The sequence below is a fragment of the Oncorhynchus gorbuscha genome, linkage group LG05 (genome assembly GCF_021184085.1).
Source record: "Oncorhynchus gorbuscha isolate QuinsamMale2020 ecotype Even-year linkage group LG05, OgorEven_v1.0, whole genome shotgun sequence".
In the NCBI taxonomy this organism is placed as follows: Eukaryota; Metazoa; Chordata; class Actinopteri; order Salmoniformes; family Salmonidae; genus Oncorhynchus; species Oncorhynchus gorbuscha.
The window spans coordinates 87,518,926-87,537,242 of record NC_060177.1 but is presented as its reverse complement, the minus strand read 5'-3'; the positions used below and the strand labels follow the sequence as shown (position 1 = coordinate 87,537,242).

General features: G+C 44.1%; 2 protein-coding genes across 4 annotated transcripts; one reads left to right on the top strand and one right to left on the bottom strand.

Moving 5' to 3' along the window:
- Nucleotides 1–58: 58 nt before the first annotated feature.
- ak6 (adenylate kinase 6) lies at nt 59–3,855 on the bottom strand. The gene is made up of 5 exons (XM_046351451.1): nt 3,576–3,855; nt 3,083–3,175; nt 2,393–2,451; nt 2,096–2,241; nt 59–1,613 (listed from the first exon to the last, which is right to left on the bottom strand). Exons 1-5 carry the CDS (start codon nt 3,610–3,612, stop codon nt 1,424–1,426), a joined length of 525 nt encoding a protein of 174 aa, XP_046207407.1. The 5' UTR covers nt 3,613–3,855; the 3' UTR covers nt 59–1,423.
- Nucleotides 3,850–16,649, top strand: rad17 (RAD17 checkpoint clamp loader component). Of its 3 annotated transcripts, XM_046351447.1 has the most exons (18): nt 3,850–4,020; nt 4,382–4,476; nt 4,561–4,827; nt 4,921–5,001; nt 5,546–5,726; nt 6,087–6,229; nt 6,411–6,463; nt 6,601–6,726; nt 7,510–7,579; nt 7,858–7,969; nt 8,409–8,609; nt 8,918–9,012; nt 9,086–9,232; nt 9,932–10,060; nt 10,482–10,602; nt 15,403–15,460; nt 15,581–15,660; nt 15,711–16,649. In XM_046351447.1, exons 2-18 carry the CDS (start codon nt 4,432–4,434, stop codon nt 15,872–15,874), a joined length of 2,073 nt encoding a protein of 690 aa, XP_046207403.1. In that variant the 5' UTR covers nt 3,850–4,020; nt 4,382–4,431; the 3' UTR covers nt 15,875–16,649. The 3 variants fall into 3 exon arrangements, with proteins under 3 accessions (XP_046207403.1, XP_046207401.1, XP_046207402.1); XM_046351445.1 differs by having other exon boundaries at nt 3,851–4,020; nt 8,394–8,609; nt 15,581–16,649; XM_046351446.1 differs by having other exon boundaries at nt 3,853–4,020; nt 15,581–16,649.
- The last annotated feature ends 1,668 nt before the right edge of the window (nt 16,650–18,317 follow it).

The window sequence follows — 18,317 nt, the reverse complement described above, 5'->3', positions numbered from 1 at the left end:
CTTTAGACACCCCTGGCCTTTAGACAAAGATCCAATAAAATCACCAGTTCATTGTAAATGCATTTGTATTCTTTATTATGCTGTTCCACCATCATTCCTTCCTTGTACAGTATAAAGCTTTAGCCATACAAAAACGACCACTGTCTACTGATAAAACCTGTGAGTATTTCATGGAAATACTAGCGGTATGAGGACAAAATTAAATGTTTCATGCATCTTTTCTTAAATAAAATGGAAATATGAAACCTAAAATGAAAAACAAAATAAAAAAACTAACTTCTGGCAAAAACACAATTCCTGCATTATGGCCTGTCTTGTTGAAATCTGAATGACATGACTAGGTTTATGGCTACCAATGTCCACAAGAAATTATGAATTTAAAAGATAATACAATAAAATAAAAAAAAATGTAAAACAAAAACACATTTAACCAAAAGGCATGTTTTTTTGTTATGTAGATAAACCATTGCAATGGAATAAATGCGAAATAAATTGTAATCGGTTTTAAATCAATCTATGCCACAAGAAAATGCAGCATGCATCTAACTAACTAATACACATTCAATTTTGCCCATCCTTAAGACTCTAAAATGACAAAACATTTCCCTTAGGAGAGTAGAGATATAGTGACGCATGCATTTGGTCTTGAATACTGCCCAAATCTTGTGATGACATGGTGTTTTCATGACATCTAGCTTGTCCATAAACAGCTCTTGCAACACAAGTCAGTATCCAAACATGCTTACTGCCCTAGCTTTCATCCTAAATGAAGGTGTGGTTAACCATACAATCCAAGCAGGGAATAAACACAGCCAACGGGTGCATCTCAACTGACACCAGCTACCACATATAGTGCACTACCGTCGACCAGTGTCCTAGGCCCTGATCAAAATTACTGCACTATATAGCGAACAGGCTACCATTTGAGACGTAGATATTTATTATCATTACACTAGGCCTCTACTCAGTGAGGTAACCACACTTGTCCATGTCTTAGACTGTAAACAATAGAGAGTGTATCGTTCACCAATTTTATGTCATCAATGTTGTCAACTATGCTAGATGAATTTCGTTTTCAGACCTGGGGCCTATTTTTGTTCCAGTCCAAGACTATCACACCCATTTCAACAACTCAATGATTGTTTGATCATTTCAGAATCAGGTGATACATGTTGTGCTCGAACCAAAACCAGGACTTAAAGCCTCAGTACGATCCTAGTATGTGTGTGATTGCTATAAGTTAAAGGCATATAGATTTTTTTTTCTCCAACAAACATAAAGAGTCCATTGGTATGTTTTTTTCTAGTATGAAGAAGATTCCAGCCATGCACTGTTTTGGTTTCTAGGGTTTGTGTCCATGCTCGTTGTTGTCCTTCACCCACTGCTCTATCCACTGTTTTGGTTTCTAGGGTTTGTGTCCATGCTAGTTGTTGTCCTTCACCCACTGCTCGATCCACTGGACTACCTGCTCCAGGTTGCGCTCCAGGTCCTCAGGCTCGTTGCTGGGCAACTGGTGGACAATCTCCTCCTTGTAGGCCTCCATGGCCTCCTCGTAGATGGTCTGGAAGATCTCACACTGGACATTGTCCTGCAATTTCTTCCCTGTGTAGCCCCTGTGGAGAGAGAGAGAAAGAGAGAGAAAAATACACATGTGTTAGAGCTTTCTGAATCCCCTATAGGGTCTTACCAGGGAAGAGGGAAGTGTTCTGTACAGTCCCCCCCCCCCCCATGAAGGAGAAGGAAAGGGAGGAGCATGTCAGCCAGTAGGAGGAGAGAAAGAGACCCTTTTTAGACTATTGAGCCCAAGCCATACTGGGTTGTGATCCACTGGCCTGTTAATGCACCAACCATAGTAGCTGGAACCATGTTGAAAGCAAAATGAGCAAATAAAACCGCTGAGCCAGCGTAAAAAGATTTAGGTTGGCACAACAGTATGAAAGAAGAAGGGAAAAAAAGTAAGGAGGCACACACAGGGTCATAGTGCCTGTAGCCTGGAAAACAGCACGGTAGTGATAATGTAGTCCGTGTTCGCGACGTCTAGCAAATACACTGTTAAAACCTTTTTTTTCCCCAATTTGGCAAGAGGAAACCCCACCTGCCCTCCAGCCGACTGTAGAGGTTGGTGTTGTCCGTGCGGAGCACGAAAACAATCTGGAACCAACGCTCTGGGAAGAAGTCACAGCCGTGGTAGTCCACTATCACCCCTCCGTCGCCCATCTTATCCTCCAGCTCATCCACCACCTGGAACAAGGTAGTAAAGCAGTCAGCCTTAAAAAAAAACGTGAGGGGAAACAAAAAAACAAGTCCTGTGGCGTGGTAACTGCAGCAGCTAAAAATACACAGGCTTTGTCATGAGATGTGAATAAACTGTTTTAGATGAGATAAGACTCACCCGGTCCTCATCTAACACTGGGCACTGGTACTCTTCATCAAATCCATCAAACAGCTGCCCTAGAAGAGACAGAGACAAAACAACATCATCAGCATGCTCTCCAAAACTTCTAACTAGATATGCCTATTTTATACTCCTGTCATGTGACAACACAATGAGTCACATGATGGGGTAGTGTTATGGTAGATACAGAGTGGCTTCAGAAAGTATCCATAACTCTTGACATATATTACACATTTGTGTTACAGCCTGAATTAAAAAAATATTGACTCAAGAAATGTAGCCTTTTCATCAATTAGTAAAAATGTCAAATAACATAATTCCACTGACATTATGTGGTGTTGTGTCCAGTGACAATGTTTTTCTCTCAATTTCATCCATTTTAAATTCAGTCTGTAACAACAAAATGTGGAAACAGACGAGGTGTGTGAATACTTTCTGAAGAGACCGTAGCTAGTATACCCTTATGCACTTGGTCATCTGTGGTCTATTCATTAGTCAGAATACGTTTGGAAAACTTTTTTTCTCACGCAAAAGAAATCCTTTATGATCCAAATGCAAAGAACGGTCCTAACTGACTAATAGAAACTCGTTTTCACTGCAAAACGTTTGGAGTTAACGGTTTCCATTGCACAACGTTTTGCAGCGGGATCAGACTAATGAATAGACCCCTATAGTGTGTCTTCTTACCTTCTTGTGCCAGGTCGCCTACATTGACATAGGTTAGTCCTGTCCTCTGGGCAAGCTCTTTCCCCAGGGTGGTCTTCCCTACGCCAGGGGTGCCTGTCAGAGGACGGCATAATCATCATAAACAACGTGCTAACTAGGTGGGTAGCTACCTCAAATTTAGCCTACTTCGCCGTTGTACATCTGCAACCACGTCCCAAACATCATACTTTTCTATTTCTACATGTGGTATCTATGCAAACCATTTTCAAGTGAATGATGCTAAAGTTACGAAGGGGGTTGTTAGGTACAACACCTACTAGTAGCGAGCTAACGCCAGGGATTTCGACCACGCAGCATCTTTCGAGCTTATTTGTGGTGCATCATTGGCTAGCCACAAGCACATAATCGCCCTGAACGGTCTATACACTTAGATTAAATATCGTTATAGAGGCGGGTAGACGGTGGTAGTTAAATAGATAGTTAACTCGTTGGATGGAGACTTGTTTAACATTACCTGTCAGTAGAATATTTGGTCGCTTCATGATTTTCATCGCTGTTTTTTTTTTGTTCTTGCCTTGCGTCCTCTACACGTGACCAATTACAAAGGTACCGTAGACCTCGGAAAGTTCTCCTATTTTGTTTGTTACTTTTGTTAACAAAACCAGACCACTTGTATCAATCAGTAACCCACTCAATCAAAGTCACTTATGAGTAAAATTACAACAAAGCTTCGTGAATCGTGTATTTGGAGAACACGCGACCCCCCCGTGTGCGTGATGTGACGTCAGTATTGCGCGCCGAGTTGTCAAGAAGGACCTCGATTTTAAAGGGAAAACGCTCCTTGCTGTGTGGTGTTTTGATTCGACGTTTGTTATGCATTTGCCTTTCTGTTACAGACTTAAGTTATAATACATGTGCCTTTCAAAGTTTGGAATTACTTCAGAGGATGGCCAAGAATGGTATGCGTACTTTGTTTCGTTTATCTAGCTTGGTTTGTTACGTGAGAAGTGAAGTCTGCGTCGGTAGCTAACTATAACTAGCAACTTTAGCTTAACGTTACTTTGTTAACTTGTTTGCCAACTAGAGTTAGCTAGACGAAACGTTGGATGTGTTCGCTACTATTGCAGCTCTGGTGACATAATCGACCTTATTCCTACTTAGTTATGCCACGTAAATGGCTATTACTCAGTAGCAAACTCAATCGCTAGCAAACGTTAGTAGAATTAGCGCTAGGTGGCTACGTTAGCTAGCTAAGCTAGTCTGTTTTCTGCATTCGTTATGCTATAAGTTAATGATTGTTTTCTATTCCATCTTCCTCAGCCTTGCATTGACCAGCTGGCGCCTTTTGTCAATGTGAAGTACCACATCTTATGATGTCAAAACTTTATCTGAGAGGAAAAGTAGCTTCAAATAAAGTGAGTTCATGGTGTGCGAGTCAAAGTAGATCGCTAGCACGTTAAGGAGTCACTGTCACTTCACTAACATCTCTCTCCCCCCAGCTGGATCGTTGGGTGGAGCCATCATTCGGTGAACACCTCGGCAATGCCAACCTCTCCCTCTCCTCAGGCATTGGAGGCGTAGCCCTCTCTGGAGGTACCTGGGTTGGCAAGGCCCAGCCGTCCAGCACCGACCTCAACAGTGGCAAACGCCTCCGTAAGAGGAGGGCAGACCCCAACGCCTCCAAGCTCCAGACCTTTACCTCCACAGAGCCTGCACAGGGCGACCAGGATGAGCCCTGGGTGGACACACACAAACCCCACTCTCAGGTAACCATCATGGGGGAAAGACTAGACCACCAGACCCCACTGGAGTGAAGTGGTTTATTCATCACACACTTATCTCTGTTTGGCCTTGTGTAGGCTGAACTGGCCGTCCACAAAAAGAAGATTGAAGAGGTGGAGGATTGGATGAGAGTTCACGTGGACCCCAAGACTGCAAAGGTTTGGCTCTGATCTTTTTAAAGCTCAAAAGATGGCTATAGATCACTGTTTATGTCACTATGCATTCATCACAGTTTTAGAGACACTTTTATCACTTCAAATTCTGAATTGTTGTGTTTTCAATTGAGAATAATACACCAAATCAAAGCTCAAACATTACTGCTCATTTATACCAACAGCACCCCATGAAAAATATGATATATATATATATATTGTGCACGAGCACATTTCATTGCACCGCCCCAAACATTTCCCATTTCTATGATATCTAATCTAAACACAAGTTTTCTGAAAGCTCTCAGTATTACATTTTTTATTTATTTTTACCTTTATTTTACTAGGCAAGTCAGTTAAGAACAAATTCTTATTTTCAATGACGGCCTATGAACAGTGGGTTAACTGCCTGTTCAAGGGCAGAACGACAGATTTTGTACCTTGTCAGCTCGGGGATTTGAACTTACAACCTTTCGGTTACTAGTCCAATGCTCTAACCACTAGGCTACCCTGACGCCCCAGTACTCAAACTGTGCCCTCGTGTCCACAGGGTGGCGCTGTTCTGCTGCTGACCGGTCCGTCGGGGTGTGGGAAGTCAGCTACAGTGCAGGTTCTGGCCCAGGAACTGGGTTACAGGGTGCAGGAGTGGAGCAACCCATCCAGCCTCTCAGAGTACCGACCCAGCGCAGACCGCTCAGACCCTGACACTTACAGACAGATCTTTGACCCAGGTGAGAAAAACCTGGTGTGTATTCAGTGGTGTAAAACTTTCAGAATGTTGCAGATAGAAATTGATTGTGTGGGGCTGACATGATTCCTTATTCTACATAACAAACTATCCTATCTGTTTAGTACATTTTTGTAACGTTGCACCCTCCTAAACAGGCCCGAGGTCTGTCTGGACCAAACAGACTTCTACCTCTATTTTGTGTTTTCCCGGTTTTTGTTTTTTAGTTGATCATTCGTTTTATTGTACTGTATGTTCAAGACCTAGACGCAATAAACGTCATTGGACAAATAACAGTTGGATTGTCAGCGTACATCCAACACATAATCACATTAACTTTTCCGTTTTCTTTGTTCCTCCCCAGACTCGAGGTTCAATGGTTTCTATGGCAGCTCTCAAACAGGCCTGTTCCAGGAGTTCCTTCTCAGGGCCAACAAGTACAACCGCCTGCAGATGAGCGGAGAGGGAGGGGCCTCGGACTCAGACAGGACGCTCATACTGGTGGAGGTACAGTACACTACCTACTTAGTACTTACGGACAGTATCGTTGCCATGACAACACGGCACTTAAACATTTACAGTAGTAAGAAAAGCTTTACGTATTTTTGACGTTTCTTTCTTGACTTTGAGTAAATAATTTGTGTATCTGGTGTTAATTTCTCCGTTTGTTTCTCTCACACGCTCTCAGGACTTTCCTAACCAGTTCTACAGGCAGCCTGGGTCCCTGCATGATATTCTGAGGTGAGCTCACTGTGTTTTGAGCGACTCGCTGTGACTGCAGAAGATATTAATACTGAGGTTTTGTTCTGTATTAATGTGTGTGTGTGTGTGTGTGTGTGTGTGTGTGTGTGTGTGTGTACATGTTCCTCCTCTGTCAGGCGCTTTGTGAAGACGTGCCAGCGCCCCCTGCTGTTCATCGTGTCTGACAGTCTGAGTGGAGACAGCAGCTCCAGACTGCTGTTCCCTAAACACATACAGGAAGAGATGGGGGTTTGCAACATAAGGTACTTTATAGTAAACTCTGTCCACTAACCCAACACACCGCCCACTGTTCCCTAAACACATACAGGAAGAGCTGGGGGTTTGCAACATAAGGTACTTTATAGTCAACTCTGTACACTAACCCAACACACCGCCCACTGTTTCCTAAACACATACAGGAAGAGATGGGGGTTTGCAACATAAGGTACTTTATAGTAAACTCTGTACACTAACCCAACACACCGCCCACTGTTCCCTAAACACATACAGGAAGAGCTGGGGGTTTGCAACATAAGGTACTTTATAGTAAACTCTGTCCACTAACCCAACACACCGCCCACTGTTCCCTAAACACATACAGGAAGAGCTGGGGGTTTGCAACATAAGGTACTTTATAGTAAACTCTGTCCACTAACCCAACACACTGCCCACTGTTCCCTAAACACATACAGGAAGAGCTGGGGGTTTGCAACATAAGGTACTTTATAGTAAACTCTGTCCACTAACCCAACACACTGCCCACTGTTCCCTAAACACATACAGGAAGAGCTGGGGGTTTGCAACATAAGGTACTTTATAGTAAACTCTGTCCACTAACCCAACACACTGCCCACTGTTCCCTAAACACATACAGGAAGAGCTGGGGGTTTGCAACATAAGGTACTTTATAGTAAACTCTGTCCACTAACCCAACACACCGCCCACTGTTCCCTAAACATGTACAGGAGGAAGTGAACATGAGCAACATCAGGTAGATTGACAGGTTATCTTTCTCTAACCCAGTGGCCCTCTTCTTCTGTTCCCAGTTTTAACCCTGTGGCTCCCACCAGTATGATGAAGGTTCTGAGCCGGATTGTGTCTGTACAGGCAGTAAAGGTGAAACAACAGGTCTTTGTATGCATGGGAGTGTATGTAGCCTAGTGGTTAGAGTGTTGTGCCAGTAACCAAAAGGTTGCTGGATTGAATCCCTGAGCTGACAAGGTAAAAATCTGTCGTTCTGCCCCTGAACAAGGCAGTTAACCCACTGTTCCCCAGTAGGTCGTTATTGTAAATAAGAATTTATTCTTAACTTAGTTAAATGTAATAAATAATAATAATAATGTACATGAGTGTGTATGTGCTGTTCTTTTCTGGATGTGTGTGTGTGTCCACAGAGTGGAGGAAAGATGTCTGTTCCTGACAAGGCTGCTTTGGAACTGCTGTGTTCAGGATCCTCCGGGGACATCCGCAGTGCCATCAACAGCCTGCAGTTCTCCTGTCTCACGGGTGAGGGCGCCACACACCCATAAATGCCACACAACGGTTCAGTGGTCAGTCACCTGCTGCTCCTAATTCCGCTGGTCTAAAATCAATGGCTTCCGAACCGTTTAGCATTGTGACACACCTAGAGCTTTTGGGTTTTTGCTTTCCTAGACATATATGCCCTGGTCCTGGGCTAAGACACATATTCAATGGAAATTCTCCATTTTAAAGAGTCTTTTTTTAAAGTATAGGACTAGGTGTAATCTGTCAGAGAAACCGGCCTCTTTAGCCAGGACCCAGACTGAATTTGTGACTGAAAGGTAATAGACTATGACCGACCAGTAGTCTACTGATGAAGAACTGCTGACTGAAAGGTTACAGACCAGTAGTCTACTGATGAACTGCTGAAATGATTCATATATTAAAGTCATTGAACCACCTGTAAAAGCTTATAATGTTCCAGACCAGTCTATGAAGAAGGGGTTCTCGGCGGTGGAAAGGGGAAAGGCCACAGCGACCTCGTCGGGGAGAGCCGTTGTCAAGGCAACGCGTGGGAAGAGGAAGGCCAAAGACTCAGAGGGGCGGGACAAGGAGCTGGCAATAGGGGGGAAAGACTCCTCCCTCTTTCTCTTCAGAGCACTCGGCAAGATCCTCTACTGCAAGAGTGAGTGGCGTCAGGGGGAAATGGGCAGTACATGGTGAAAGCCCATCAGGGAAATAGCTTTTACCTGTCCAGGAAGGAAGCCTTCTCTTAGCGTTTAGATTCAGCAGGGATACAACACTGGGAGACATTCAGATAGAGATGTATTATAGAGAAGGAACGTGCGTCTCTGACGTGTAGAATAAGGAATCGGAACAGCTCTGCTCGTCACAATTATAGCAGTAATGTTCCACAACGTTACATTGGTGGGAGGAGGGGCTCTGTTGAAGTGGATGGATTTTAATTGGCTGGTGTTTTTTATGATTTGACAGGGGAGAGCCCTGAGGGTTCAGAAGGTTCCCAGGGACCCAGTCTGCCTGCACATCTCTCAGAGCACCACAGAGACAGGTTACTGGTGGACCCAGAGGTACAACACAGACCAACACATAGACAAACCTAACGTGTCATCATGTAACCCCCACCTCCCTCTCCCCTATCAGGCTGTAGTAGAACGCTCCCACATGTCAGGAGAGTTCTTCAGCCTGTATCTGCAGCAGAATTACCTGGAGTTCTTCTCTGATGTGGAGGATGTGGCCCGGGCCTCGGAGTACCTGTCTGATGCTGACTTCCTCACTGCCGAGTGGAGCGTGAGTAGCACTCGGACTGGGCATTATTGGCCTAAAAATCAAACATGGCCGATTTCACGATATATATCTACATTTTTTGTTTCATAACATTTTCTCTAAATTCGCTTTGTTGTACAATATTAAAGGTAAAAGAAACTGCATTTCAAACAGTTGGCAATAATCTAGTGAATTCAGGGCTTGTGATATTATATCTAGGCTAAATATAAGCCTTCCACAATCATAAGACCCACTAATAATGTCATTATTTGATCAAAATAGTTTAACCAGCTTTTTTTGTTGCAATTAATCACTGATCTGGCTGTCAAGTCTCTGAAAATGGCCTTTTTATTTAAAAAAACAATGTTTTACCAGAACCATGCATAATGCACATTGACTAATGAATGACTACATGTAGCAGGCAGTATAGAACATTAACACCGGTCTCATCAACATTACACTCATCTTTATATTTCTAGTATTTCTAGAATAGAAAAAACACCATTGTCCAAATGTACATGACAACATGGAGCACTCGGATGTCAAAATGTCAGGACCATGAGACTATGAAATATTTAAATCTTACATTGAGTACTTGGATTTGGGACACTGTAGTCTAGTCAAGTTTTTCATATGATGCCCCACTGGTATCATATCACAAGCTTATTGAGTTACTGTTGCAAAATGTTTCCTGGCTAGCAGGCAGTGTCATTGTGTGTGTAGTCCCGTAGCACCATGGGGGAGTACGGCTCTTCTGTCGCCACCAGAGGTCTTCTACACTCCAACTCTGGTCACGTGGCTGGAGGCTTCAGACCCCTGCACAAACCCAACTGGCTATTGGTCAACAAGAAGGTAACTTTAACACGCACAAGCGCACACAAACACTTATGTATACGCACGCACAAGCACACACACACACGCACACACAAACACACGCACACAAACACTTATGTACACACACACACACACACACACACACACACACACACACACACACACACACACACACACACACACACACACACACACACACACACACACACACACACACACACACACACACACACACACACACACACACACACACACACGCACACACACACACACACGCGCGCGCGTGCTTACACAGTCACTCACACAAACATATTCAGGCCCAAGCTCAACTGGTCAAGATAAGGTGAAAGGTCAGAGGGTTATGATGGAAACACTCCCACACACATTGGGGTTGATACCAGTAACATGAGGAGACTTTCGTGTGTGTGTGTGATTTCAGTACCGTGAGAACTGCCAGGCCGCCCAGTCCCTCTTCATCAGTTTCTGCCTGACGCCTGTTAGTCTCCAGACAGAGCTACTTCCTTACCTCGCCCAGCTCAGCAACCCATTGAGGAATCCAGGTTAGACACACACACACACGTGACCCTGCATTGCCCTACAAACTTACAATTATAGAAAAGATTACCATAACAGAAACGGCCGTAACAGAAACGGTCGTAACAGAAACATCCTCCTCTTTGTTAAACCTTTTATTTAATAGTTTCCACATGAGCCCTGAATACATACATTTATAAAATATTAACATCTATATTCACATCAATACACACATCAATACACATCAATACACATCAATACACACATCTATATTCACATCTATATTCACATCAATACTCACATCAATACACTAATCAATATTCACATCAATACACATCAATACACTAATCAATACACACATCAATACACACATCAGTACACATCAATATTCACATCAATACACACATCTACACTGCTCAAAAAAATAAAGGGAACACTTAAACAACACAATGTTACTCCAAGTCAATCACACTTCTGTGAAATCAAACTGTCCACTTAGGAAACAACACTGATTGACAATACATTTCACATGCTGTTGTGCAAACGGAATAGACAACAGGTGGATATTATAGGCAATTAGCAAGACACCCCCAATAAAGGAGTGGTTCTGCAGGTGGGGACCACAGACCACTTCTCAGTTCCTATGCTTCCTGGCTGATGTTTTGGTCACTTGAATGCTGGCGGTGCTTTCACTCTAGTGGTAGCATGAGACGGAGTCTACAACCCACACAAGTGGCTCAGGAAGTGCAGCTCATCCAGGATGACACATCAATGCGAGCTGTGGCAAGAAGGTTTGCTGTGTCTGTCAGCGTAGTGTCCAGAGCATGGAGGCGCTACCAGGAGACAGGCCAGTACATCAGGAGACGTGGAGGAGGTCGTAGGAGGGCAACAACTCAGCAGAAGGACCGCTACCTCCTCCTTTGTGCAAGGAGGAGCACTGCCAGAGCCCTGCAAAAACCTCCAGCAGGCCGCAAATGTGCATGTGTCTGCTCAAACGGTCAGAAATAGACTCCATGAGGGTGGTATGAGGGCCCGACGTCCACAGGTGGGGGTAGTGCTTACAGCCCAACACAGTGCAGGACGTTTGGCATTTGCCAGAGAACAACAAGAGTGGCAAATTCGCCACTGGCGCCCTGAGCTCTTCACAGATGAAAGCAGGTTCACACTGAGCACGTGACAGAGTCTGGTGACGCCGTGGAGAACGTTCTGCTGCCTGTAACATCCTCCAGCATAACCGGTTTGGCGGTGGGTCAGTCATGGTGTGGGGTGAAATTTCTTTGGGGGGCCGCACAGCCCTCCATGTGCTCGCCATAGGTAGCCTGACTGCCATTAGATACCGAGATGAGATCGTCAGACCCCTTGTGAGACCATATGCTGGTGCGGTTGGCCCTGGGTTCCTCCTAATGCAAGACAATGCTGGACCTCATGTGGCTGGAGTGTGTTCGCAGTTCCTGCAAGAGGAAGGCATTGATGCTATGGACTGACCCACCCGTTCCCCAGACCTGAATCCAATTGAGCACATCTGGGACATCAAGTCTTGCTCCATCCACCAACGCCACATTGCACCACAGACTGTCCAGGAGTTGGCAGATGCTTTAGTCCAGGTCTCGGAGGAGATCCCTCAGGAGACCATCCGCCACCTCATCAGGAGCATGTCCAGGCGTTGTAGGGAGGTCATACAGGCACGTGGAGGCCACACACACTACTGAGCCTCATTTTGACTTGTTTTAAGGACATTACATCAAAGTTGGATCAGCCTGTAGTGTGGTTTTCCACTTTAATTTTGTGTGACTCCAGATCCAGACCTCCATGGGTTGATAAATTTGATTTCCATTGATCATTTTTGTGTGATTTTGTTGTCAGCACATTCAACTATGTAAAGAAAAAAGTATTTAATAAGAATATTAATAATAATATTTAATTCATTCAGATCTAGGATGTGTTATTTTAGTGTTCCCTTTATTTTTTTGATTCACATCTAAACACATCAATATTCACATCAGTACACAGGGCAAAACACAATGATAGAAAACAAACCCATTCTTCAGTTAAAAAAGGTCCTCAGTCAGCCATCTGAATTTCCCTACAGCGGGTAGGCAACTAGGTTCAGCCACGGCCTGTCCTTTTTCTGTTGGAGCAGATGGTCAGGGGCTGCAAGATAATTAAAATAATTTGTACAACGCAAATTGACCAACTAAACCCCAAAAGAGATTTGTATTTGAAAATAACAATAATTTCATACCTTGATTACATTGAGACACGATAACATATAAAAAAAAATTGAAAAATGATTTGTAGGAAAACTTGGGACCGGATTTCCTAAATTAAACTCATTCCCGGCACTTTTAGGGGCATAAAATATCACTTGCGGGCCGTTTTGGACCTGTGGGCCACCTGTTTCCAACCCATGCCCTAGATGTACACAATTTCTAACATTTTAGAGAGCCTTGGAGATTATTACAAAAGTAAGGGACAACAAAGATACATTTTTAAAGCCGCTATACCTAACTAAGTGGAGATGGACAGGATCTCTGTCCCTGAGATGGGGTCTGGTGTCTCAGGACGTCTGGATGTTCTAAACAGAATGTCCTTGTTATTCTTTCCTGCCCACACCAGCAGACAGAAGAGCTCTGTCCTCCTTACGAGGTTAAACACATGCAAATGAAGGACAGGGTCCGTTGTTTTGACTATACTTATGAGTAATGCAGAGTGCAGGTGGTTGATTTGCATCTGAAAGCCATGTTTCTCTTGAACCTGTGTTGCTATTGCTACTAGTGTCTGACGACTAGGGGTGTCTTGAGTAGTCCAACATAACCACTATTGAATTGGATATGGGCAATTTTCTTGACACGATTATAATCTGAGTATTTTTTTGTTGTTGTAATCATCTGTGATAAAAAATATATATATTTTCAGGTGGCAGTTAAATCAAGTGTGAGGTGGTACATGTTGTGAATGGCTAGTTTGCATGTCTAAAGAGAAGGGCGGGGCTGTATGTTGATCCTGCTGCTCTGATTGGTTAGATCGACGCTTTATTTCTCGGTCCACTTCAGGGCCTAAAATGAACCTTTTGGTCCAGCAGCAAAGGAAAAATGCTCACTAAACAGGGATGTAAACAAATTTGTGCACAAAATCTGAGAGAAATAAGCTTTTTGTGTGTATGGAACATTTCTGATTTATATTTTTAATATTTTTCGTTCAATATAGTAAGAAGTAATGTGGTCTATTGTTTCATTATTTTTTTTGGTGACTTTAGTCTCAACCGAAATATCAAAGATGGGACAAAAATGTTCCCCTGCCCTTTAAAGGGTTGAGGGTTACCTTGGTAACGCGACTCAGACGTGTTTGTGCCTGTGAGATTTGAGTCTGACAAGTAAGCAGCGTTGTCTTCTAATATAATAATAATAATAATATATGCCATTTAGCAGACGCTTTTATCCAAAGCGACTTACAGTCATGTGTGCATACATTCTACGTATGGGTGGTCCCGGAGATCGAACCCACTACCCTGGCGTTACAAGCGCCATGCTCTACCAACTGAGCTACAGAAGGACTCTTCCTAGCAGTTAAAACTCAAAACAGTGAAAAACAACACAGCTTGTGAACAACACAAGGTAAATGGCTAAGAAACACAAGGAAAACGTCTCACTTCAGTAGACTTTCGTTTCAAGTAAATTAGACCCATTTGTATGCCTGTAAGCAGCGCTTCTGTTCACGTGCGCACAGCCCCTGTTCACGTGCGCACAGCCCCCTGCCAGGCAGTGTTGCAGCGGGAGGTCGGATAGGATAAAGGATTCGTAGTTCTTTTGGGCAATAAACATTTTCCAGCTATGAAACAAAACAGCTACTGCAGCATTTATTTTTTACTGTGAATGTGATCATACTTGACTATTTCAATTCACAAATGCTAGTGAAATGCTCACACCGTGGAGCCCTGACCACCCGCCAACCAATGTGGCAATGCCAAAATCAACCCACATTTGCCAGGTGGCTGGTGTTAATTTTAGGCATGGTCAACTCGCTTTCACCCGATCACTTCTCGCATGTTTAAGGTCTGATCATTTATATCGACGCTGCCTCGTGTTAGCCTGGTACTATGATAAATCAAACGGTGAGGACGTTTGATATCCTAATGGGGGCGATAATTAGGGACAAAATATGAACTGCCAATGAGCATTATGATTTAGTAACAGCAAACTGCCGCTGCAAATTGAAAACACAGACATGCACCCCTCCACGCTGATCATAATCTGCAGGCTATTTGATCTATAAACGTGCAGACGGGTATTTTGACAAATCTATTTAGGCATATTTAAACACTTTCCTATCACGAGTATCATCCTACTTTCAACTGTCAATGTATGAGTACGGCCAGGTTGGCACACCCCTACTGTCAATGTAAAAGTACGGCCAGGTTGGCACACCCCTACTGTCAATGTCAGTAACATGTACAATAGTTCTCGCTGAATATCATTGTTCTTAATTCAGTTTCCATTTGATGGTGTTAATCAAGGTTGCTTTTAAGGAAACGAGCCACCAGGCAGGTTTGATTAGCTTGCATGCTACTAAGATAACCCACCTGTAGCATGTTATGCTAGTCTAGCTTGCTAAACTAATTTGAGTATTGTGTTAGAACAGTAGAGGGGTTCTCCACCTACGGTTGTGGAGAGCTATTGTGTGTTGTGTGTGTGTGCAGGTTTTTGTGTGCAGGTTTTTGTTACAGCCCAGTATTAAGACGTCTGACTCCCTCTCTCCTTCCACGTCTCCCTGTCCCTCTCTTTCTGCCCGCACCCCCCCACCCCACCTCCTTGGTCTCTCCCATACAGCTCAGATAGCCTTCATTCAGGATGTGGGTTGTCTTTCCCGCAGGAAGTTGCCTGGCAGGTACATCACCTATAAGTGATCTTTTACTATATTTGCGCCATAGTGGGATGTTTTCTTCCATATTTTCTATGCCACTGCCCTCTTTTTAAAAAGTGTATTCCTCTCTCTGCATCTGTTCAGGTTGAAACTGGAGACTCTGACAGACAAAGACCCAGGGCTGCTGGAGATGGACAGTGAGGAAGAGGAGGGGGGGGGCTCGTGTCTTCATCCGTCGACCAAACCTCCGGCACCCTCTCCGGGGAGACAGGAGACCAGGGGGATCCCTCCCTGGAGCCTCTTCTACCAGGCAGCCAGGGCCCAGGGGCCGGGGGACCAGGTGGAGACCTCCCTGCCTCCCAGCCTCAGCCCACTACCACCTCAGCCCTTCTGGAGGAGGAGGATGTAGTCATAGAGGAATACGACAGTGATTTCTGATTGACAGAGCTGACACTCCAATCACAGTACAGAGACTTCTGATACAGTCACCTCCCGACTTTGTGATTGACAGAGCTGGCGTTCCAATAAGAGGACTTCTAACATTGTCCCGCCCTCCTGCCTTACTTAAAAACTGTGATCACTTACAGGACAGAACAGAAGAAGTTTGCGTTCGTTGTTGTTATATGTCTGACTGTCCCTGTATCTGTTATTGTATCTTATGGTAATGACCGTAGTTTTCATATCAATGAATTTCTGGTATTATTCATTAGTGTTTTTCCTCAGTGAGTTCGGGGGGGTCAAATTCCATCCCAATTCCTGTCTGATTCCATATCTGAACAAGTGACTTTATATTGAAATGGAATTGGACCTGACACACTGATTTATTTGAAACATGTATTAACAAAACACACATGACAGATGTTGTGGCTGGCTTTATTGCAGACTTTGTGTGTTTGTTAGTGTTTATTTATTTGTGTGTTTTAGAGCACTTCTCTTGTAATATATTTTGTTTGGCTTTAGAACTGTTGAGAACTTGGAGATGTGCACAGTGGGCTTAATATACATGCCTGGCTTTTCAATGAGACTTTTCTTCATCCTTGTCTTTTTGTAAATGACCATGCCAAGAGTTGCTTGGCAGTGAAAGGTTAACATTCACCCCTCTCTAGCTTCCACTGAATCTTGAAGAAAAGATTACAAAAAAATTGTGGCCTCCATCTTAACTCAACGGAAGTGTAAAACAGAAAGTGAAATAAAGTATTTTTTTCAAATGTAATGTTTCCTCTGAGTACAGAAATAATGTTATCCAAGTCTTCCATTTATGGGCATCACATGAGAGAACCCTAATATGGCATAACCAGTTTCTTTAAGATACCTACAGAACTACAGCAAGATAAGCAGTGAATAACAGTCATTTTAAACAAATATCAATAAATGTTTTATGGTGAGAGGTCTTCTTTTACCTTTATTTAACTAGGCAAGTCGGTTAAGAACAAATTCGTATTTACACTGACGGCCTAGGAACAGTGGGTTAACTGCCTTGTTCAGGGGAACAGTGGGTTAACTGCCTTGTTCAGGGGAACAGTGGGTTAACTGCCTTGTTCAGGGGAACAGTGGGTTAACTGCCTTGTTCAGGGGAACAGTGGGTTAACTGCCTTGTTCAGGGGAACAGTGGGTTAACTGCCTTGTTCAGGGGAACAGTGGGTTAACTGCCTTGTTCAGGGGCAGAAGGACAGAGCAGATGGTGTTACCAAACCACAGTGTATAAAAGGCCTTCCTGTATTTCCTTTAAATCACAACAGGTTCTGCCTAATGGCGCAGTGTTGGCTGCATGATACATTTTTCGGACTATTCAGTTACCCATCCTGAAATGAAAGGGGCGCAACTCACTTGGGGGTCACACGATTTGCTGGCAGACACAAATGAGTAATCAATACTTTCAAAACCAACGGCGATAAAAAAATAACCTACATGGGTATAAAACCCGACGCACACAAGTAACGTAGTGCACAAGTACTTACAAACAAACCATTCCACACAGGGACATGGTGGGAACAGAGGGTTAAATACACAACACTTAATGAGGGAAATGGAAACCAGGTGTGTAGGAAAACAAGATAAAAACAAATGTAAAATGAAAAGTGGATCGACGATGGCTAGAAGACCGGTGACGCCGACCGCCAAATACCGCCCGAACAAGGAGGGGAAACGACTTCGGTGAAAGTCGTGACAGTCGGGATAGAGTTGAGTTATTAACTAGGCTGGTGGGGGTCGGCATGCAGGCGGCTCAGGTTGGCTGGTTGATCTGGCTGGATGGTTGATCTGTCTGGCTGGTTGATCTGGCTGGCTTGTTGATCTGGCTGGATGGTTGATCTGGCTGGCTTGTTGATCTGGCTGGATGGTTGATCTGTCTGGCTGGTTGATCTGGTTGGCTGGTTGATCTGGCTGGCTTGTTAATCTGGCTGGATGATTGATCTGTCTGGCTGATTGATCTGGTTGGATGGTTGATCTGGCTGGATAGTTGATCTGTCTGGCTGGTTGATCTAGTTGGCTGGTTGATCTGGTTGGCTGGTTGATCTGGCTGGCTTGTTGATCTGGCTGGATGGTTGATCTGGTTGGGTGGTTGATCTGGCTGGATGGTCGATCTGGCTGGCTTGTCGATCTGGCTAGATGGTTGATCTGGCTGGCTGGTTGATCTGGCTGGATGGTTGATCTGTCTGGCTGGTTGATCTGGTTGGCTGGCTGATCTGACTGGATGGTCGACCTGGCTGGATGGTTGATCTGGCTGGCTGGTTGATCTGGCTGGATGGTTGATCTGGCTGGATGGTTGATCTGGCTGGATGGTTGATCTGGCTGGATGGTTGGCTGGTTGATCTGGCTGGATGGTTGATCTGGCTGGATGGTTGGCTGGTTGATCTGGCTGGATGGTTGATCTGGCTGGATG